This window comes from Salmo salar, chromosome 19 (genome assembly GCF_965601325.2).
Source record: "Salmo salar chromosome 19, fSalSal1, whole genome shotgun sequence".
NCBI classification, from domain to species: Eukaryota; Metazoa; Chordata; class Actinopteri; order Salmoniformes; family Salmonidae; genus Salmo; species Salmo salar.
The window spans coordinates 91,341,630-91,365,745 of NC_138309.1; the positions used below are offsets into that span (position 1 = coordinate 91,341,630).

Here is a 24,116-nt window from a genome sequence, read left to right on the forward strand (position 1 = left end):
AAAGCTTAACCAAGTTTATTCTTCCCAGAGGATCAATACAGCTGCATTAGACAAAACATGTTTCCACCACCACAAGTATATATACTCCAATTTAGGCACTTCTCTCCAATCCTTACATGTTTTATGGTTTGACAGCAAGGTGAAGTAATAAGGGAGAAACAATGGTTTATTAGCCTGACCTGACCTCCACCCCCTTGATGCCTAATCCAAAGACCTCCATCCGTATCCCCTCTAGCACTCCTAATCCAGACCTCCACCCATATGCCCTCTAGCACTCCTAATCCAAAGACCTCCACCCGTATCCCCTCTCGCACTCCTAATCCAAAGACCTCCACCCGTATCCCCTCTAGCACTCCTAATCCAAAAACCTCCACCCGTATCCCCTCTAGCACTCCTAATCCAAAGACCTCCACCCGTATCCCCTCTAGCACTCCTAATCCAAAGACCTCCACCCGTATCCCCTCTCGCACTCCTAATCCAAAGACCTCCACCCGTATCCCCTCTAGCACTCCTAATCCAGACCTCCACCCGTATCCCCTCTAGCAATCCTGCGATTTCCTTCCATCCACCCAACACACTCCAAAGCCATCTGGCTCCTTCAGATAACCATTAACTTCTGGTGTAGACCATCTAAACCTCAGCACTCCATCAGTGACACGAATAAGTAGATTTCCTATTCTCAGAACCCAACACCATCCTATATAAACTACTGTCTACACACACCATCCTATATATTTATATTCCGGAAACTGATATTGCCCGTTCTGATATTTCTTGGGATTTGTGTGTATTGTTAAGTATTACTGCACTGTTGGAGCTAAAAAACATAAGCATTTCGCTGCACCTGCAAAATATGTGTGAGGCGACATGGTTAGGACAAGTCCGTCTGTACGAAAGGACCGAGGAGAGGAGTTCTCATCCTGACCAACCATTGGTCAAGACACTGTGCCCTGATGCGTTTAGATAAAGAAAACAACTTGCAGGTACATTGTATAACGAGGTGGAAAGTCATCCAGAATCTCTCTCCGGTGTGTGTAGCTTCTATTAAATATAGACTTTACTGTCCATAGACCCAGAGTGTGCAGTTCCTTCCATCTCCTAACAGTACAGATCGAGCTCCCTAAAACACAGGACCACAGTTAAATGGGACATTTTGATATTTAATCCATTAATTTAAAAGGAAAACAACTTTTCGGTTGGAGGTTATCTTAAGAAAACAAAGAACCAGACAGCATAAGAGAAAAACAGCCCATATTGCTAGCAGCTGTATAACTACTGTACTGAAATCCTGCTTCCTGATTGGAGGAAAGTCCTATGGTACTAGAGATCGGGGTTGAGTAGCTCTGGGTACAACAGCTGCAGAACCACTGCTGGTCCAGTTGGGGAGTTCTTAGTGTGACCATAGAGGTAGATAGAGGACTCATCTTTGTATCTGTGCCATTATAGCGTATGTGACAGAATGAGCAGTGCCATTGAGGCCATCTCCATTTTAAAGTAGTACATTTTCTTCTTAGCCAATTGCTCTCCACTCAGTTGACTACTCTAAAATGGTGTAAGCCCTCTATGGCAATGTCCATGCTAAAATGGGTTTTATCCATGAGGAGTCCTCTCTCTATGAGTGTGCCAGACAGGAAGAGCCAAGTACGGGCGTTCTTCCAGACACAGGAGGGCGTCTTCCTCAAGAAGTCTTCTCAGCAGCAGCAGCCTCCTCCTCCTCTCTCTCCATCTTGGCCTCCTGCCTCCATCTTGCCTTCTTCTCCATGTTCTGAGCTGTTAGCGATTCATGTCTGCCGGCCGCCTGGGGAACACACGCAATTGGTCAGTCGATCCTTCTCACCCCACACACACACACACACGGGGCAGCGAAACAATTGCCGGGATTCAATTCCAGGCCCATTATAGCAGACAATTCATTTATGCTTGAGCCGACACGCACAGCATTTTCCTGTGAATGCAAACTCCATGAATGTAAGGGAAATTGCTTTTAAAAGGAGCATTGCTGGCTGTCCAGTGTATTTATTATGGATTAGGGCTGTTGCAAGGACCGTATTACCGCCACACTGGCAGTCAAATGCCACATGACCATTTAGTCACGGTAATGAGGCTTCTTCTCCAAGCTCTGATGCTGCTGAATGTCATTAGCAGCCTAGCTAACTGCCTGGTACTCAGCACTATACTGTCCCTCGAATCACTGACATCAATTCAAATGTAAACAAAAACCTAATCAAATACTTCATGAGAGCCCATGTTGCACAACATCTCTATTTAAGTGCATAGATGACATTTTTTTCCCCACTGCCCATTTCGATACAGGTGCATAACGGTCCATTTTAAAAATCAAAACCAATGTCACATATTATTTAGTACATAAAGACAAGATACATTTTTTAAATTGTCTGATGGTGACAATAGCCTATCACTTGTGAATTACCAAACTCAGCAAAAAAATAAACATGCTCACTGTCAACTGCATTTATTTTCAGCAAACTTAACATGTGTAAATATTTCAACAACTGAGACAAACTGAACAAGTTCCAGACATGTGATTAACAGAAATGGAATAGTGTGCCCCTGAACAAAGGGGGGGGGGGGGGTCAAAATCAAAAGTAACAGTATCTGGTGTGGCCACCAGCTGCATTAAGTACTGCAGTGCATCTCCTCCTCATGGACTGCCACAGATCTGCCAGTTATAGGGCCGCAAAACAGATGGATTTTTTTTAGGGTGCATTACAGCCACAAAGGGGATGCCGCTGTGAAATTCGAGGCATCATCAAGTGCTTGTCAAATTGTTAATGAGAGACTATTGGAGTGTGTACAGCCTGCACACAAAAAAACAAGCATTAGAGTCTCATCATGCAGCTTCACACTATATTAGAACATATTGCACAACGTTTGTAGCAGAGGTGGACCGATTAATCGGAATGGCCGGTTAATTAGGGCCGATTTCAAGTGTTCATAAAAAAATATATATATAAAAAAAAAATCTGAAAATCTGTATTTTTGGACGCCGATTATAATTATTTTTTTGGACATGTAATTTAAAAAAAATTTTGTAGACCTTTATTTAACTAGGCAAGTCAGTTAACCCGTTTCGGCTAGGGGGCAGTATTTTCACGGCCGGATAAAAAACGGACCCGATTTAATCTGGTTATTACTCCTGCCCAGAAACGAGAATATGCATATAATTAGTAGATTTGGATAGAAAACACCCTAAAGTTTCTAAAACTGTTTGAATGGTGTCTGTGAGTATAACAGAACTCATATGGCAGGCCAAAACCTGAGAAGATTCCATGCAGGAAGTGCCCTGTGACAATTTGTTGTCCTTCTGTTGCATCTCTATCAAAAATACAGCATCTGTGCTGTAACGTGACATTTTCTAAGGCTTCCATTGGCTCTCAGAAGGCGCCAGAAAGTGGAATGACATGTCTCCTGTCTCTGGATGAAGAACAGCAGGAGATTTTGTGAGTGGTCAGGCTGGGAACAGTGACACTGGAGATGCGCGTTCACGAGAATTCTCCATTTTTTTCTTTCAGCCTTTGAATGAATACAACGTCGCCCGGTTAGAATATTAGCGCTATTTTACGAGAAAAATAGCATAAAAATTGATTTTAAACAGCGTTTGACATGCTTCGAAGTACGGTAATGGTAATGGAATATTTAAAAAAAACAAATTGTCACGAAATGCGAACAAAATGGAGCCATTTGGATACAACTATGGATTATTTGGAACCAAAACAACGTTGTTGAAGTAGAAGTGGGAGTGCATTCTGACAAAGAACAGCAAAGGTAATCCAATTCTTATAGTAAATCTGAGTTTGGTGAGGGCCAAACTTGGTGGGTGTCAAATTAGCTAGCCGTGATATCTACTCAGAATATTGCAAAATGTACTTTCGCCGAAAAGCTATTTTAAAATCTGACACCGCGATTGCATAAAGGAGTTCTGTATCTATAATTCTTAAAATAATTGTTAGGCATTTTGTGAACGTTAATCGTGAGTAATTTAGTATAATTCACCAGAAGTTTGCGGTGGGTATGCTAGTTCTGAACGTCACATGCTAATGTAAAAAGCTGTTTTTTGATATAAATATGAACTTGATTGAACAAAACATGCATGTATTGTATAACATAATGTCCTAGGAGTGTCATCTGATGAAGATCAAAGGTTAGTGCTGCATTTAGCTGTGGTTTTGGTGACATATATGCTTGCTTTGAAAATGGCTGTGTGATTATTTTTGTCAGGGTACTCTCCTGACATAATCTAATGTTTTGCTTTTCACTGTAAAGGCTTTTTGAAATCGGACAATGTGGTTAGATTAACGAGAGTCTTGTCTTTAAAATGGAGTAAAATAGTCATATGTTTGAGAAATTGAAGTTATAGCATTTGAGGTATTTGTATTTCGCGCCACGCGATTCCACTGGCTGTTGACTAGGTCAAGCGTCCCACCTAGCCCAGGGAAGTTAAGAACGCATTCTTATTTTCAATGACGGCCTAGGAACGGTGGGTTAACTGCCTTGTTCAGGGGCAGAACGCTCTAACCACCTCCTTTACATTGCACTCCACGAGGAGCCTGCCTGTTACGTGAATGCAGTAAGAAGCCAAGGTAAGTGGCTAGCTAGCATTAAACTTAACTTATAAAAAAACAAATCAATCATAATCACTAGTTAAACTAGTGATGTCATCAACCATGTGTAGTTATCTAGCCTGTCCTGCGTTGCATATAATCGCTTAGGTACACGTTGCTCCAACCATAAACATCAATGCCTTTCTTAAAATCAATACACAAGTATATATTTTTAAACCTGCATATTTAGTTAATATTGCCTGCTAACATGAATTTCTTTTAACTAGGGAAAATGTGTCACTTCTCTTGCAGCAGTTTGGGCCGCCTGGCTCGTTGCGAACTGTGAAGACTATTTCTTCCTATCAAAGACAGCCGACTTCGCCAAACGGGGGATGATTTAACAAAAGCGCATTTGCGAAAAAAGCCGCCTGGCTCGTTGCAAACTAATTTGTCCGATTTTTACGTAATTATGACATAACACTGAAGGTTGTGCAATGTAACAGGAATAACTTTTTGTTTTCGAGATGATAGTTTCCAGATTCGACCATATTAATGACCAAAGGCTCGTATTTCTGTGTGTTATTATGTTATAATTAAGTCTATGATTTGATAGAGCAGTCTGACTGAGCGATGGTAGGCAGCAGCAGGCTCATAAGCATTCATTCAAAATAGCACTTTTGTGCGTTTTGCCAGCAGCTCTTCACTGTGCTTCAAGCATTGCGCTGTTTATGACTTAGAGCCTATCAACTCCCAAGATGAGGCTGGTGTAACCGATGTGAAATGGCTAGCTAGTTAGCGGGTGCGCGCTAATAGCGTTTCAAACTACACTTGCTCTGAGACTTGGAGTAGTTGTTCCCCTTGCTCTGCATGGGTAACGCTGCTTCGAGGGTGGCTGTTGTCGATATGTTCCTGGTTCGAGCAAGGAGAGGGACGGAAGCTATACTGTTACACTGGCAATACTAAAATGCCTATAAGAACATCCAATAGTCAAGGTATATGAAATACAAATCGTATAGAGAGAAATAGTCCTATAATAACTACAACCTAAAACTTCTTACCTGGGAATATTGAAGACTCATGTTAACCTGTTGAGGTGTAGGGGGCAGTATTTTCACGGCCGGATGAAAAACCTACCCAAATTAAACTGGCTACTACTCAGGCCCAGAAACTAGAATATCATATTATTAGTAGATTTTGATAGAAGACACTGAAGTTTCTAAAACTGTTTGAATGGTGTCTGAGTATAACAGAACTCATATGGCAGGCAAAAACCTGAGAAAAATCCAACCAGGAATTGGAAAGTCTGATAATTGAAGTTCTTTTGATTCTCTATCAAAACTACAGTTTCTGTGGGGTCACGTTGCACTTCCTAAGGCTTCCATTGGCTGCCAACAGCCTTCAGAAAGTTCTTTCAGCATTCTCCTGTCACTGGGCAGAAAATAGGAGCTCAGTCACTGAGTGGACTGCCTGGGGACAAAGGGATTGGATACGCGCGGTCCCATGAGCGCACCGTTCCTTCTTTTTCTTCATGAATTAATATGCCATTGTCCGGTTGGTATATTATCGCAGTTTTACGTAAAAAAATACCATAAAGATTGATTTTAAAAAGCGTTTGACATGCTTCTAAGTACGGTAATGGAACATTTTGACTTTGTCTCTGGTACCGCGCACACGCGTTATGCCTTTGGATAGTGCTCTGTACGCATGAACAAATCGGAGGTATTTGGACATAAATATGGATTATTTCGAACAAAAACATTTCTTGTGGAAGTAGCAGTCCTGGGAGTGCACTTTGACAAAGATCAAAGGTAAGACAATATTTATAATACTAATTCTGAGGTTAGGTGACCCCAGAACTTGGCAGGTGTCTGAATAGCTTGCTGTGAAGGCGAGCTATGTACTTAGCACATTTTTCAATATTCTTTCTCCGTAAAGCTATTTTAAAATCTGACACAGCGGTTGCATCCAGGAGTACTGTATCTATAATTCTTTAAATAATTGTTCTATATTTTGTCAACGTTTATGATGAGTATTTATGCAAATTGATGTGGTCATTCACCGGGGGTTTTGGTGGGAATACATTTTCTGAACATCACGTGCCAATGTAAAATGCTGTTTTTGGATATAAATATGAACTTTATTGAACAAAACATACATGTATTGTGTAACATGATGTTCTAGGAGTGTCATCTGATGAAGATCGTCAAAGGTTAGTGCTTCATTTAGCTGTGTTTTGGGTTTTTGTGACATGTCCTTGCATGGAAAATGACTGATTCTAAAACTGTTTGAATGGTGTCTGAGTATAACAGAACTCAAATGGCAGGCCAAAACCTGAGAAGATTCTGTACAGGAAGTACCCTGTCTGACCATTTCTTGGCCTTCTTTGTCATCTCTATCCAAAACAGAGGATCTCTGCTGTAACGTGACACTTTCTAAGGCTCCCATAGGCTCTCAGAAGGCACCAGAACGTTGAATGATGACTCTGCAGACTGTCTGAAAAACAGTAGCGCATTTGGATAGTGGTCGATCTGAGAACAATGAGACGGGCTTGCGCGTGCACGTGAAGAGGCCATTTTACATTTTAAGTCTTTGAACGAAAACGACGACTCCCGGTCGGAATATTATCGCTATTTTACGAGAAAAATCACATTAAAATTGATTTTAAACAGCGTTTGACATGCTTCGAAGTACGGTAATGGAATATTTAAAAAAAAATTGTCACGATATGTGCCGGCGCATCACCCTTCGTTACCCTTCGGATAGTGTCTTGAACGCACTAACAAAACGCCGCTATTTGGATATAACTATGGATTATTTGAAACCAAACCAACATTTGTTGTTTAACCTGTTAGGGCTAGGGGGCAGTATTGACACGGCTGGATAAAAAACATACCCGATTTAATCTGGTTACCACTCCTACCCAGTAACTAGAATATGCATATACTTATTACATATGGATAGAAAACACCCTAAATTTTCTAAAACTGTTTGAATGGTGTCTGTGAGTATAACAGAACTCAAATGGCAGGTCAAAACCTGAGAGATTCCTTTACAGGAAGTGGCCTGTCTGACCATTTCTTGAACTTCTTTTCCATCTCTATCATTTACTAAGGATCTCTGCTCTAACGTGACACTTCCCACGTCGTCCATAGGCGCTCAGAGCCCGGGAAAAAACAGAATGTCGTCATTCCAGCCCCAGGCTGAAACACATTATCGCCTTTCTCTAGTGGCCAATCAGTGACACTGGGCTTAGGCGCGTGACCCGACCGCCCCCGCCTTTGGGATTTTTTCCTCTGTTTGCCGAAAAGGAGATTCCCTGTCGGAATATTATCGCTTTTCTACGAGAAAAATGGCGTAAAAATTGATTTTAAACAGCGGTTGACATGCTTCGAAGTACGGTAATGGAATATTTAGAATTTTATTGTCACGAATTGCGCCATGCGCGCGACACTTCTTTACTATTTCGGATAGTGTCTGGAACGCACGAACAAAACGCCCCTATTCGGATATAACGATGGATTATTTTGGACCAAACCAACATTTGTTATTGAAGTAGCAGTCCTGGGTGTGCATTCTGACGAAAACAACAAAAGGTAATCAAACTTTTATAATAGTAAATATGATTATGGTGAGTGCTAAACTTGCCGGGTGTCTAAATAGCGAGCCCGTGATGCCTGGGCTATGTACTTAGAATATTGCAAAATGTGCTTTCACCAAAAAGCTATTTTAAAATCGGACATATCGAGTGCATAGAGGTCTGTATCTATAATTCTTAAAATAATTGTTATGCTTTTTGTGAACGTTTATCGTGAGTAATTTAGTAAAATGTTAGCGAATTCCCCGGAAGTTTGCGGGGGGTATGCTAGTTCTGAACGTCACATGCTAATGTAAAAAGCTGGTTTTTGATATAAATATGAACTTGATTGAACAAAACATGCATGTATTGTATAACATAATGCCCTAGGGTTGTCATCTGATGAAGATCATCAAAGGTGAGTGCTGCATTTAGCTGTCTTCTGGGTTTTGGTGACATTATATGCTGGTTTGAAAAATGGGTGTCTGATTATTTCTGGCTTGGTACTCTGCTGACATAATCTAATGTTTTGCTTTCGTTGTAAAGCCTTTTTGAAATCGGACAGTGTGGTTAGATTAACGAGAGTCTTGTCTTTAAATAGCTGTAAAATAGTCATATGTTTGAGAAATTGAAGTAATAGGATTTTTAAGGTTTTGAAAATCGCGCCACAGGCTGCCAGTGGCTGTTACGTAGGTGGGACGCAAGCGTCCCACCTAGCCCATAGAGGTTAAGTAGAAGTCATGGGAGTGCATTCTGACGAAGAACAGCAAAGATAATCAAATTTTTCTTATAGTAAATCTGAGTTTGGTGAGTCCCAAACTTGGTGGGTGTCAAAATAGCTAGCCTGTGATGGCCGGGCTATCTACTCAGAATATTGCAAAATGTGCTTTTACCGAAAAGCTATTTAAAAAAATAATAATAATAAATAAAAAAAATAAAAAAAAATAAAAATCGGACACTGCGATTGCATAAAGGAGTTCTGTATCTAAAATTCTTAAAATAATTATGTTTTTTGTGAACGTTTATCGTGAGTAATTTAGTAAATTCACCGGAAGTGTTCGGTGGGAATGCTAGTTCTGAACGTCACATGCTAAGGTAAAAAGCTGTTTTTTGATATATGAACAAAACATGCATGTATTGTCTAACATAATGTCCTAGGAGTGTCATCTGATGAAGATCATCAAAGGTGAGTGCTGCATTTAGCTGTCTTCTGGGTTTTGGTGACATTATATGCTAGCTTGAAAAATGGGTGTCTGATTATTTCTGGCTGGGTACTCTGCTGACATAATGTAATGTTTTGCTTTCATTGTAAAGCCTTTTTGAAATCGGACAGTGTGGTTAGATAAAGGAGAGTCTTGTCTTTAAAATAGTGTAAAATAGTCATATGTTTGAAAAATAGAAATTTTTGGATTTGAGGAGTTTGTATTTCGCGCCACGCCCTATCATTGGATATTGGAGCGGTGTTCCGCTAGCGGAACGTCTAGATGTAAGAGGTTAAGGATCCAATACGTAATATTGTACACTTATCATAATTAGGTTTTAGTCCAGAGTACAGAAAAGTTTAGATATTCAAATGAGACATTTCAGGGATCTAGCTCGTGGACTTAATATAAAACTTGAGTCATCGGCATACATGGACACCTTTGTTTTTAAGCCTTGGATTTATAATCCTCTAATGTTGTTATTGGATCTGATTTTAATAGCTAGCATTTCAATGGCCACAACGAATAGATAAGGTGACAGCGGACACCCTTGACAATTGAAAACTGAGAAGTATCCGTTATTTACTATTTTACACCTGGGGTTGCGATACATTATTTTTTTACCCATTTTATAAGAGACTTACCAAAATTGAAAAAAATCCAGGCATTTATAAATAAAATCCAGTCTTACTTTATCAAATGCCTTTTCAAAATCCACTATAAATACCATTCCTGGCTTCTTATATGTTTCATGATTTTCTATTATTTCTAGTAATTGTCGAATATTACCTCCAATGTATCGTCTATGTAAAAAACCTGTCTGATCAGGATTTACAATAGCAGGTAAAACTAGCTATGCATTTTGCATCACAACATTGAAATGTAAGGTTGTTTTTTTTTTTTTTAGATCGACTGGGTCTTGATATTTTCCACCTGGGTCTTGTTTTAATAGAGAAATCAGACCTTCGTGCTGAGTACCATTTCTATAGGAGGAGTAGTTAAAACACTATATATAAAAAAAATAAAAAAATAATAATAAAAAACACTTGATATACCTCGAACGGTATTCCATCAAGCCCTGGGTTTTTCCAGACTGATAGGATTTAAAAGCATCAAAAAGTTTCTCTAATTTGGCCTTCACACTGATCTTTTGCACTGACCTTTTGTTAATTTTCAATTGTTTTATATTGTTTGGAAAGAATTCCTGAACGTAATCTTCATTCAGTGGGAGAGGATGAGACGGAAAAGAGAACATCTGCCTAAAATAATTAGCTTCCTCTTAAAATATACGGCTCAAAAAAATAAAGTGAACACTTAAACAACACATCCTAGATCTGAATGAAAGAAATAATCTTATTAAATACTTTTCTTTACATAGTTGAATGTGCTGACAACAATCACACAAAAATAATCAATGGAAATCCAATTTATCAACCCATGGAGGTCTGGATTTGGAGTCACACTCAAAATTAAAGTGGAAAACCACACTACAGGCTGATCCAACTTTGATGTAATGTCCTTAAAACAAGTCAAAATGAGGCTCAGTAGTGTGTGTGGCCTCCACGTGCCTGTATGACCTCCCTACAACGCCTGGGCATGCTCCTGATGAGGTGGCGGATGGTCTCCTGAGGGATCTCCTCCCAGACCTGGACTAAAGCATCTGCCAACTCCTGGACAGTCTGTGGTGCAACGTGGCGTTGGTGGATGGAGCGAGACATGATGTCCCAGATGTGCTCAATTGGATTCAGGTCTGGGGAACGGGCGGGCTAGTCCATAGCATCAATGCCTTCCTCTTGCAGGAACTGCTGACACACTCCAGCCACATGAGGTCTAGCATTGTCTTGCGTTAGGAGGAACCCAGGGCCAACCGCACCAGCATATGGTCTCACAAGGGGTCTGAGGATCTCATCTCGGTACCTAATGGCAATCAGGCTACCTCTGGCGAGCACATGGAGGGCTGTGCGGCCCCCCAAAGAAATGCCACCCCACACCATGACTGACCCACCGCCAAACCGGTCATGCTGGAGGATGTTGCAGGCAGCAGAACGTTCTCCACGGCGTCTCCAGACTCTGTCACGTGCTCAGTGTGAACCTGCTTTCATCTGTGAAGAGCACAGGGTGCCAGTGGCGAATTTGCCAATCTTGGTGTTCTCTGGCAAATGCCAAACGTCCTGCACGGTGTTGGGCTGTAAGCAGAACCCCCACCTGTGGACGTCGGGCCCTCATACCACCCTCATGGAGTCTGTTTCTGACCGTTTGAGCAGACACATGCACATTTGTGGCCTGCTGGAGGTCATTTTGCAGGGCTCTGGCAGTGCTTCTCCTGCTCCTCCTTGCACAAAGGCGGATTTAGCGGTCCTGCTGCTGGGTTGTTGCCCTCCTACGGCCTCCTCCACGTCTCCTGGTGTACTGGCCTGTCTCCTGGTAGCGCCTCCATGCTCTGGACACTACGCTGACAGACACAGCATACCTTCTTGCCACAGCTCGCATTGATGTGCCATCCTGGATGAGCTGCACTACCTGAAACACTTGTGTGGGTTGTAGACTCCGTCTCATGCTACCACTAGAGTGAAAGCACCGCCAGCATTCAAAAGTGACCAAAACATCAGCCAGGAAGCATAGGAACTGAGAAGTGGTCTGTGGTCCCCACCTGCAGAACCACTCCTTTATTGGGGGTGTCTTGCTAATTGCCTATAATTTCCACCTGTTGTCTATTCCATTTGCACAACAGCATGTGAAATGTATTGTCAATCAGTGTTGCTTCCTAAGTGGACAGTTTGATTTCACAGAAGTGTGATTGACTTGGAGTTACATTGTGTTGTTTAAGTGTTCCCTTTATTTTTTTGAGCAGTGTATTATTCAGAGAATCATATGACCCCGTCTTCAGTAACGAGTTTCTGCACATTTTTTGTTAGCGTTCCTGTATTGGAGATTCAGGAAGAATTTTGTGCATTTTTCTACATAGTCCATCCAGCTTGCTTAATTTTTGTAATAGATTAAATTAGATAATTCTTGAATAAGTACCTCAAGTTCTTTTTGTATCTCTGAATATGATTTTTATTGCCATCTACCTGTACTATTAGTTCATGGATTTCCCTTGTTAGTCTTGTCTCTTTAGCCAGAAACTGCTTTTTTATTATTGAATTGAATGACCCGTGAAGGTACATTTAAAAAAGGTATCCCAAACAATAAGGGGATTTTCTGAACCTATATTATACTGGAAAAATTCAGCTATAAATAATTTTGTCTTAGTTTACTGGAGGACAACTTATTTTTAACTTTGATAAAATGTACAATATCCCCGTCCACGTGGAAAATGTGATGTGAATGCCAATTAGATGATCCAATCGCATTGGATTGAATTCTGGGCTATATGTCCCACCATATACATGTATATAGGACTCTAGTGACCAAAAGTATTTTTAGCATGGGCTGAAGTAGTCAACTGCGTGGGACTTCCTATGGGTTAAGGAAGGATCAAATGATGCCATCCAGGTCATCAGGAGGGATCAGCTAATTAATTATACTGCTGAGCAAACATTCCATAACTCCAGGGGGCAGTAAATCACCAACCTTGGCTTATACCCGTTCTTCCCCAGGATGACAGTTACCAGGCTGTAATGATACTCACCCTCTTCCCCAGGATGACAGTTACCAGGCTGTAATGATACTCACCCTCTTCCCCAGGATGACAGTTACCAGGCTGTAATGATACTCACCCTCTTCCCCATGATGACAGTTACCAGGCTGTAATGATACTCACCCTCTTCCCCATGATGACAGTTACCAGGCTGTAATGATACTCACCCTCTTCCCCATGATGACAGTTACCAGGCTGTAATGATACTCACCCTCTTCCCCATGATGACAGTTACCAGGCTGTAATGATACTCACCCTCTTCCCCATGATGACAGTTACCAGGCTGTAATGATACTCACCCTCTTCCCCATGATGACAGTTACCAGGCTGTAATGATACTCACCCTCTTCCCCATGATGACAGTTACCAGGCTGTAATGATACTCACCCTCTTCCCCATGATGACAGTTACCAGGCTGTAATGATACTCACCCTCTTCCCCATGATGACAGTTACCAGGCTGTAATGATACTCACCCTCTTCCCCATGATGACAGTTACCAGGCTGTAATGATACTCACCCTCTTCCCCATGATGACAGTTACCAGGCTGTAATGATACTCACCCTCTTCCCCATGATGACAGTTACCAGGCTGTAATGATACTCACCCTCTTCCCCATGATGACAGTTACCAGGCTGTAATGATACTCACCCTCTTCCCCATGATGACAGTTACCAGGCTGTAATGATACTCACCCTCTTCCCCATGATGACAGTTACCAGGCTGTAATGATACTCACCCTCTTCCCCATGATGACAGTTACCAGGCTGTAATGATACTCACCCTCTTCCCCATGATGACAGTTACCAGGCTGTAATGATACTCACCCTCTTCCCCATGATGACAGTTACCAGGCTGTAATGATACTCACCCTCTTCCCCATGATGACAGTTACCAGGCTGTAATGATACTCACCCTCTTCCCCATGATGACAGTTACCAGGCTGTAATGATACTCACCCTCTTCCCCATGATGACAGTTACCAGGCTGTAATGATACTCACCCTCTTCCCCATGATGACAGTTACCAGGCTGTAATGATACTCACCCTCTTCCCCATGATGACAGTTACCAGGCTGTAATGATACTCACCCTCTTCCCCATGATGACAGTTACCAGGCTGTAATGATACTCACCCTCTTCCCCATGATGACAGTTACCAGGCTGTAATGATACTCACCCTCTTCCCCATGATGACAGTTACCAGGCTGTAATGATACTCACCCTCTTCCCCATGATGACAGTTACCAGGCTGTAATGATACTCACCCTCTTCCCCATGATGACAGTTACCAGGCTGTAATGATACTCACCCTCTTCCCCATGATGACAGTTACCAGGCTGTAATGATACTCACCCTCTTCCCCATGATGACAGTTACCAGGCTGTAATGATACTCACCCTCTTCCCCATGATGACAGTTAACAGGCAGGCTGCGATGGTTGCGATCATCATCCCGTAACACGCTTTCACTCTCACCCTGTTCCTGGCTGCATCTAGCATCTCAAACCTGCAACACACAAATAAAGACACGGTGACTGAATTAATCAGGAAGTGTATGGGGGGGGGGGGGGGGATGTTGTTCCCACAGATTATTAAAAACATACAAACCGTGGATAGATGGCATATTTTGAGCAAAACAAAGGGCGAACCACCTCATTTAACCCCGGCAAGGTGATTGGGAATATGGGAATATGGTTGAATACAAACAGTGTAGCTATTCCTTCCGCAAGGCAATCAAACAGGCAAAACGTTCGTCTCTGTACGATCACGGACTACCAAGGGAAAACCACGTCAGAGACACCGACGTCTTGCTCCCGGACAAGCTCAATACCGTCGCCCGCTTTGAGGATAACAGTGGCACAGACACAGCCCGCTACCAAAGACGTGGACTCTCGTTCTACGCGGCCGACGTGAGTTTTTCGGTTACAGGTCATGAAGTACGCTTCATCACCTTTTCACCCCAGTCTCCGTGGTCAGGCTTCTCACCTACCTCTTCGTTACTGTTCAGGGGAAGTGCTGCTGTAAGTGAATTAATTGGCAAACTGCCTTTCCACTCTCATTCCAAAGCACACGCTGATGCTGTAACTAGCAAATTGGTTGTCTCCCCTCTTCAGTCACGTGCTGCATTCTGTAGTTATGTGAACAATTGGCTGAGCCTTGGAAACAACCAGGATTTCTCCAAACGCGCATCACTCGTTCGCATACAAAGCCCCCCCCCCCCCCCCTTAAACTTCTCTCATCGGACGTACACGAATCACGTAGGTTACCTATTTTGGATTAAAAACGGCAAATTTCGCCTTAATGTGACTAGTTTGCATCCCTGATTGGAACGCTGACTGCGAGCTGGGCCTAATCGCCCAACATCAGTGCCCGACCTCACTAATGCTTGTGGATGAATGGAAGCAAGTCCGTGCAGCAATGTTCCAACATCTCGTGGAAAGCCTTCCCCAGAAGGCTGGAGGCTGTTATAGCAGCAACGTTACAACATCTCGTGGAAAGCCTTCCCCAGAAGACTGGATGCTGTTATAGCAGCAAATGGGGACCGACTCCATATTAATGTCCATGATTTTGGAATGAGATGGTCGACGAGCAGGTGTCCACACACCTTTGATCATGAGGTGTTGCATCTCAAACAAGGAACATAGCCAGGCACAACATTTCAAAACTCCACACGAGTTTTCCTGTTGGAGTGACCATGTAAAAGGGTAAGGGTTAGCCTTCCCTGTAGCGCAGTTGGTAGAGCATGGTGTTTGCAACGCCAGGGTTGTGGGTTCGATTCCCACGGGGGGCCAGCACAGAAAAAAATATATATATATGAAATGTATGCATTCACTACTGTAAATCGCTCTGGATAAGAGCGTCTGCTAAATGACTAAAATGTAAATGTAAAATGTAACTCCACATGAGTCTTCCTGTTGGAGTGACCATGTAAAAGAGGGATCTTGAAGGTGATTAAGTGTATAGGACAGAGTGGGGGGTGTGTGTGCGTGTGTACGTGACAGTGTGCTACTTCTGCTTCATATCAAACCAGCAGATAATTTCTCAGATGTCAGGAACCTGAACCACAGAAATGACCTAAAACATTACCTGCTACAGAGACACACACCTGAAAGAGCGAGAGACGCAGAGAGACCTTGAACTACAGTGTTAAGAGCCAATCAGGGGCGGGTGTGTTGGGAGGTCTGGTTGTAAACAGGAAGTGTCCACTTACGACACTTGCTCTGGGATCTGGTCAGGGGTCTTGAAGCGTCCAGACCAGACCAGGATCCTCCGGTCCATGGGAGAGGGTCTGTAGCCGGGGAGTTTAAAGGCTGGACGAGGATCTGGGAAAAGACAACAATCAATGCACAGACGAGGTCACGAAAACCGTGTGATCCTGAATGGCCAGATGGCAACAATGAAAAGAAACTGCCATGTGGTGGCTCGTTTCATCTGGATACCATGTCTTGTTTTGAGGTGTTTGACTGATGTCTATGCCAATATGGCTAAAATTCACTCATTGTGCAAATGTAATACTGTTTCAATAAACATTGAAGAAATGTAGCTTACGTGTTGTCAATCTAAACCAACCTCATCTGTTTTGGCCCCATAGTTGTACACACGTCGGTTTTGTTGCTGAACAAACAACTAGTCTATAGCAGCAGTTTGGTTGTGCATCATGAATTCAGCATAGCAAGTTTGAATGAAGGTCTGGTTATTAAATGGGTAAATAGTTTAATCCATTCTCCGAAAGCCTTGTCCGAGCCAGAACGGCCCATAGGAGATGGGGTCCTGTTTCTGTAGCAAGGCAGCTTGATGTACTGTACACCTCCTGGACAGGGCTATAGTTGATTGTATAGAGACTAGAGGTCGACCGAATATGATTTTTCAACGCCGATACCGATTTGAGGACCAAAGAAATCCGATACCGATTAAAAATGGATATATATATAATGACAATTACAACTATACTGAATGAACACTTATTTTAACTTAATACAAATAAAAATCAATTTAGCCTCAAATATATAATGAAACATGTTCAATTTCAGTTTAAAATAATGCAAAAACAGTGTTAGAAGAAAGTAAAAGTGCAATATGTTCCATGTAAAAAAGCTAACGTTTAAGTTCCTTGCTCAGAACATGGGAACATATGAAAGCTGGTGGTTCCTTTTAACATGAGTCTTCAATATTCCCAGGTAAGAAGTTTTAGGTTGTAGGAATTATAGGACTATTTCTCTCTATACCATTTGTATTTCATATACCTTTGACTATTAGATGTTCTTATAGGCACAATAATATTGCCAGCCTAATCTCGGGAGTTGATAGGCTTGAAGTCATAAACAGCGCTGTGAAGCAAGCATTGCGAAGGCCTGTTGGCAAACAGGCAAGTGCTGTTTGAATTAATGCTTACGAGCCTGCTGCTGCCTACCACCGCTCAGTCAGACTGCTCTTATCAAATCATAGACTTAATTATAATAAACACACAGAAATATGAGCCTTAGGTCATTAATATGGTCAAATCCAGAAACTATCATTTTGAAAACAAAATGTTTATTCTTTCAGTGAAATACGGAACCGTTCCGTATTTTATCGAACGGGTGGCATCCCTAAGTCTAAATATTCCTGTTACATTGCACAAACTTCAATGGTATGTCATAATTATGTAAAATTCTGGCAAATTAATTCCGGTCTTTGTTAGGAAGAAATGGTCTTCACACAGTTCGCAACGAGGCAGGTGGCCCAAACTGCTGCATGTACCCAGACTGTTTTGCACAGAACGCAAGAGAAGTGACACAATTTCTCTAGTTAATATTGCCTGCTAACATGAATTTCTTTTAATTAAACATGCAAGTTTAAAAAAAAACACTTGTGTATTGATTTTAAGAAAGGCATTGATGTTTATGGTTAGGTAAAACGACAGTGCATTTTTCGAGAATGCCCTTGTTAAATCATCCCCCCGTTTGGCGAAGTCGGCTGTGATTCGATAATAAATGAACAGGCACCGTATTGATTATTTGCAACGCAGGAAAAGCTAGTTAAACTAGTAAATCATCAACCATGTGTAGTTAACTAGTGATTATGTTAAGATTTATTTTTATTAGATAAGTTTAATTCTAGCTAGCAACTTACCTTGGCTCCTTGCTGCACTCGCCCAACAGATAGTCAGCCTGCCACGCAGTCTCCTTGTGGAGTGCAATGTAATCGTCCAAAAATCGGCGTCCAAAAATGCCGATTAGCGATTTTCAAGATTTCATAACATCGGCCCTAAGTGAATCAGCCATTCCGATTAATCAGTCGACCTCTAATAGACAGTTAAGACTCAGATTTTGGAATCGTTTAATTTCCCACGCTCCGGCTGTTAGCGTCGACCTCCATGGTGACATCTCTTCCCTCATCCTCAGGAGTGAACTTCCTCCCAGTTTCTATGGCAACTAAACATCAGGCACCCCTGTGGCTTAGACTAGACTGAGATCAGATGATTAATGAAGATATTATTACTGAAGAGTTGGCTCAGTGATTTACTAACAGAACTACAGTACACAGCTGATGTTGACATGACTAGCTGTGCTATCTTTTGGAGGAACCTCTTCCGTCACATAAGTATTTGTTTTGTATGTACTGTGAGTCCACTGGGAACAAAAAGACTCTGGAATGACTTCCTGACTGAGCACACAGCCAAAGGCTAGAGAACAAAACAGACAGGCTCAGAGGCTGGCGAACAGGATCAGGATAATTAAATCAGATGAACTCATCCCTCACCAGGGAATCAGGTGTGTGTTCCTACCATGTGCTGGGACTGCAGGTGCTGCAGGCGGAGGTTCTGGGTTTCCTGTCTGAGGTTTACTGCACATCCTCCTCTGTCCCCCCAGCTCAGCCAGAGCTCTGCTCCGTCCCCCCATCTGTCCCACCTGTCTGCACCACTGACCTGTGAGAGAGACCGGCACATCAGTCAGAAGAGACCTTTAACCTCCACAGCAGAAAGAGCACAACATCAGCTTCAATGAGAACAGTCTAAGGCGCTTCATCACTACAGAACCCGGTTCGAGCCCAGGCTGTGTCACAACCTCCCTTCACCGGGAGGTCCTATAGGGCAGCACATAATTGACCCAGCGCTGTCCGGATTAAGGCAAAGTTTGGCCAGGAGGCTTTACTAGGCCCAACGAGCTCCAGCTACTCCTTGTGGCGGGTCGAGCGCCAGCAGGCGGACTTCGGTCATCAGTTGAATGCTGTTTACTCCAACACATTGGTGTAGCTGGCTTCCGGGTTAAGCGGGCTGGTGTTAACCTCTATGGGCTAGGTGGGACGCTTGCGTCCCACCTACTCAACAGCGATTTGAATCCTGTGGCGCGTTATTCAAATCCTTAGATATGATATTACTTCAATTTTTCAAAAATATGACTATTTTACACCATTTTAAAGACTCTCGTTAATCTAACCACACTGTCCGATTTCAAAAAGGCTTTACAAAGAAAGCAAAACATTAGATTATGTCAGCAGAGTACCCAGACAGAAATAATCAGACACCCATTTTTCAAGCTAGCATAATGTCACATAAACCCAAACCACAGCTAAATGTAGCACTAACCTTTGATGATCTTCATCAGATGACAACCCTAGGACATTATGTTATACAATACATGCATGTTTTGTTCAATCAAGTTCATATTTATATCAAAAACCAGCTTTTTACATTAGCATGTGACTAGCATTCCCACCGAACACTGCCGGTGAATTTACTAAATTACTCACGATAAACGTTCACAAAAAGCATAACAATTATTTTAAGAATTATAGATACAGAACTCCTCTATGCACTCGATATGTCCGATTTTAAAATAGCTTTTCGGTGAAAGCACATTTTGCAATATTCTCAGTAGATAGCCTGGCATCACAGGGCTAGCTATTTAGACACCCAGCAGGTTTAGCACTCATCAAAGTCAGATTTACTATAAGAAAAATGTTCTTACCTTTGTTGTCTTCGTCAGAATGCACTCCCAGGACTTCTACTTCAATAACAAATGTTGGTTTGGTCCAAAATAATCCATCGTTATATCCAAACAGCGGCGTTTTGTTCGTGCGTTCTAGACACTATCCTAAAGGCTAAATAAGGGTGACGAGCATGGCGCAATTCGTGACAAAAGAATTCTAAATATTCCATTACCGTACTTCGAAGCATGTCAACCGCTGTTTAAAATCAATTTTTATGCCATTTTTCTCATAAAAAAGCGATAATATTCCGACCGGGAATCTGCGTTTAGATAAACAGACAAAGGAAAAGAAACCGGTCGGTCGAAGCGGGCACGCGCCTAAGCCCATAGTACTCTGAGTGGCCACTTGCCAAAAGCGATAAAGTGTTTCAGCCAGAGCCTGCCTCGATATCGTTCAACGTTTTCCCGGGCTCTGAGACCCTATGGAAGACGTAGGAAGTGTCACGTTATTGCACAGATCCTGAGTCTTCAATAAAAAGAGCCAAGATGAAACACTACTTCTCAGACAGGCCACTTCCTGCTTGAAATCTTCTCAGGTTTTGGCCTGCCATAGGAGTTCTGTTATACTCACAGTCACCATTCAAACAGTTTTAGAAACTTTAGGGTGTTTTCTATCCAAAGCCAATAATTATATGCATATTCTAGTTACTGGGCAGGAGTAGTAACCAGATTAAATCGGGTACGTTTTTTATCCAGCCGTGCAAATACTGCCCGCTATCCCCAACAGGTTAACAGGCGCGGTTTGGTGGGTCATGTTTCGGAGGACGCACGACTCCACCTTCACCTCTCCCGGGCCCGTTGGAGAGTTGCAGCGAAGAGACAAGATCGTAATTGGATATCACAAAATTGGGGAGAAGGAGGTAAAATACAAAAATATATATAAAAAAAACCCACTAGTGACAACCACTACTACCATGGCTATGAGCTGAACACTTGCTCAAACCCCTACCACCTATGATTACATTTTTTTTTTTAAATATTGGATAGAAAACTCTAAAGTTTCCAAAACTGTTAAAATAATGTCTGTGTGTATAACAGAACTCATATGGCAGACAAAAACCTGAGAAAAATCCAACCAGGAAGTGGGAAATCTGAGGTTTGTCGTTTTTTTAAGCGATTGCCTATCCAATATACTGTGTCTATGGGGTCAGATTGCACTTCCTACGGCTTCCACTAGATGTCAACAGTCTTTAGAACGTTGTTACAGGCTTCTACTGTGAAAGGGGAGCGAATAAGAGCTGTTTGAACCAGTGGTCTGGCTGAAAGCCTTGTTGTTTATCGCGCACGGCCGTGAGCTCCGTTCCCTTTCATTTCTAAAGACAAAGGAATTGTCCGGTTGGAATATTATTGAAGATTTATGATAAAAACATCCTAAAAATTGTTTGACATGTTTCTACGAACTATAATGGAACTTTTTTGACTTTGTGAGCGCGCCTTGTGCATTTGGATTACTGGACTAAACGCGCGAACAAAAAGGAGGTATTTGGACATAAAGATGAATTTTATTGAACAAAACGAACATTTGTCTAACATGGAGACCTGGGAGTGCCATCAGATGAAGATCAAAGGTAAGTGATTCATTTTAACGTTATTTCTGACTTTTGTGACATCTCTCCTTGGTTGGAAAACAGCTGTATGGTTCTCTGTGGCTAGGCGCTGACCTAACATAATCGCATGGTGTGCTTTTGCCGTGAAGCCTTTCTGAAATCAGACACTGTGGCTGGATTAACAAGTGTATCTTTAAAATGGTGTATAATACTTGTATGTTTGAGGAATTTTAATTGTGAGATTTCTGTTTGAATTTGGCGCCCTGCAATTTCACTGGCTGTTGGCGAGGTGGGCTAGCGTCCCACATACCCCTGAGAGGTTAACACCCTTTTCGCCTCATTTTTTTGTGCAACCCAATTGGTAGTTACAATCTTGTCTCGTCGCTGCAACTCCCCTACGGACTCAGGAGGCGAAGGTCGAGAGCCATTCGTTCTCCGAAACACCACACTGCTCACTTAACCCAGTCGCACCAATGTGGTCAGAGGAAACACTGTCGAACTGACAACCAATATCAGTCCTCCTGAGTGGTGCCTCAGCACTGCAATGCAGTGCCTTAGACCACTGCGCCACTCAGGAGGCCCGGATTACATTTAAAACGTTTTTTTTTTTTTTATTAAAATAAATAAATCAGGTATTAGCTAGGAACATCCTACAGCAGGTGACATATTTCTACTGTGCTACTCACTCTGTGCTGGCTAGTTTACCACTGTCTTGCACAGTAAAAAGTTGGTTTGAGATTCGATATTCGCATCTTCAAATGTCAATAGCTCACGAACGACTAAGTCCGGGTCTGAGGAGCTATTTGGCGTAGATGCTAGCCTAGCTGCCCATCACGCTAGCAGGGTTTTCTTGATAGCATGAACCCGAGTAGGTGTTCTAAAACTTTTGACAGGTATGCATGTATACACACACATTTTCGAATAATTTTCTGTGTAAACTAAATTGTGTGCAACTTGCCTCCTTATGTAGGAGATAAACACCAACATTTTAGTCCCTTAGCGGAGTTCATTTTTCCAAGTTAATGTACAGAACTGAGGCGTTTATCCCGCTTATACCACAGCTGCCAAAGAAAACAATATGAAAGCACACAATTAACGGTAGAAATATGCATTTTCGCTGATATCTTCATTTATAAGCAAATTTCACACACATCTTTTGGTATATTATTGCATCATGATTGCAAGGTGCCCCAATATCTGGTTTTAATGTCCATTCTAGAATGCCCTTCAAGCCAATCAGAAATTAATATTCAACAATACCGTGGTATAAATAAAGAGCTTAGATGAGCTATAGAAATGGTAACATTTCAAAAATGTATATAAAAGTGTGTAAATGCTTTATGGGAAAACCAAATGGTGTGGAATGTGTTTCCCTACACTGAAGAATCTAATGTTGGTTTGATGTGCCTAGGTCATGTGATCAAGGAGCTATTAGTTGGTTTCAGATGCCTATGTAACAGTGTAGGTTCCATCCCTCTTCGCCCCAACCTGGGCTCGGACCAGGTTTCAGATGCCTAGGTCATGTGATCAAGGAGCTATTAGTTGGTTTCAGATGCCTAGGTCATGTGATCAAGGAGCTATTAGTTGGTTTCAGATGCCTAGGTCATGTGATCAAGGAGCTATTAGTTGGTTTCAGATGCCTAGGTCATGTGATCAAGGAGCTATTGAAATTAGTCACAAAACTAACAAAATTAAGGTCAAAGAAATTCATGCATTTTTCATAAAACCAAAGGATGCGTGTTGTTTTTTCCTACCATTAGAACAGTTCAAAGTTAGTTTGGGGTGTGTCACATGGTCAAGGAGCTATTGTATTGTAAATAAGAAAAATGTTGGAATCATTTTATGAAGAAAAAAAAGGGGTGTGCAACATACTGAGGTTGCTAGGTCACATGGCTGAAGTGAAATTTTGAATACTGAAATTGTAAAAAGTTTCAGTTATAATTGTGTAAGTGCTTTACAGGAAAACGAAAAGGTGTGCAGCATGTGTCCCTCCCTTCTGAACAGTTTAAAGTTTGTTTGAACTTTCGAGGTGGTCAGAGTTATTGAAGTTTGAATATTTTAATCATGCAATTTGTTGACGGTACCTAACTAGTTGCATTAGACCGTGGGCCAGGCTGCCTACTCCATGCCGTGTGATAATGAAACAGGTCGGAATCGGGAAAATAAGAAATGTCCAATGTTTTACACCATTTTTCCTAACCTGAATACTGTACTTCAAATCGTTAACGAGCTATTGAAGTTTGAAGCTCCAAATGTCTGGTGAATATCGAATCTCAAACTAACTAGCACGGTTCAGACCGTCTGTCGTACGTGATTGTTGTCCCACAATGTTATTCAGATATAGAACGGTTCAAACACCGACATGCAGTACTCACCTATGGTCGTGCCAAGGGCATTGTAGGGTCTGATGAAGTTCATGTTAAAAGGTTTTAAATAAGATGCGCCGTTATTATGCCATGAAAACGTAACAAAAACGTTATTCGACAGTTCCCTTCAGCTGTTGAAAGTCACGCAGCACAACACACGTACGGCCCAAAATATATAACTGCGACCGCGAAGGGGGTGGAGAAGGCACTTCACTGGTTACCACAACCACAAAGTCATTATTATGTCTAAACC

General features: G+C 42.0%; 1 protein-coding gene across 1 annotated transcript; it reads right to left on the reverse strand.

The window, feature by feature from the left end:
• On the reverse strand, positions 1–24,018 carry fam162a (family with sequence similarity 162 member A). The gene is given in 5 exon segments (NM_001173884.1): positions 1–1,798; positions 14,378–14,486; positions 16,191–16,302; positions 18,747–18,887; positions 23,873–24,018. Coding segments are annotated over 5 exon segments (525 nt in total). The 5' UTR covers positions 23,916–24,018; the 3' UTR covers positions 1–1,678.
• Positions 24,019–24,116: the final 98 nt, after the last annotated feature.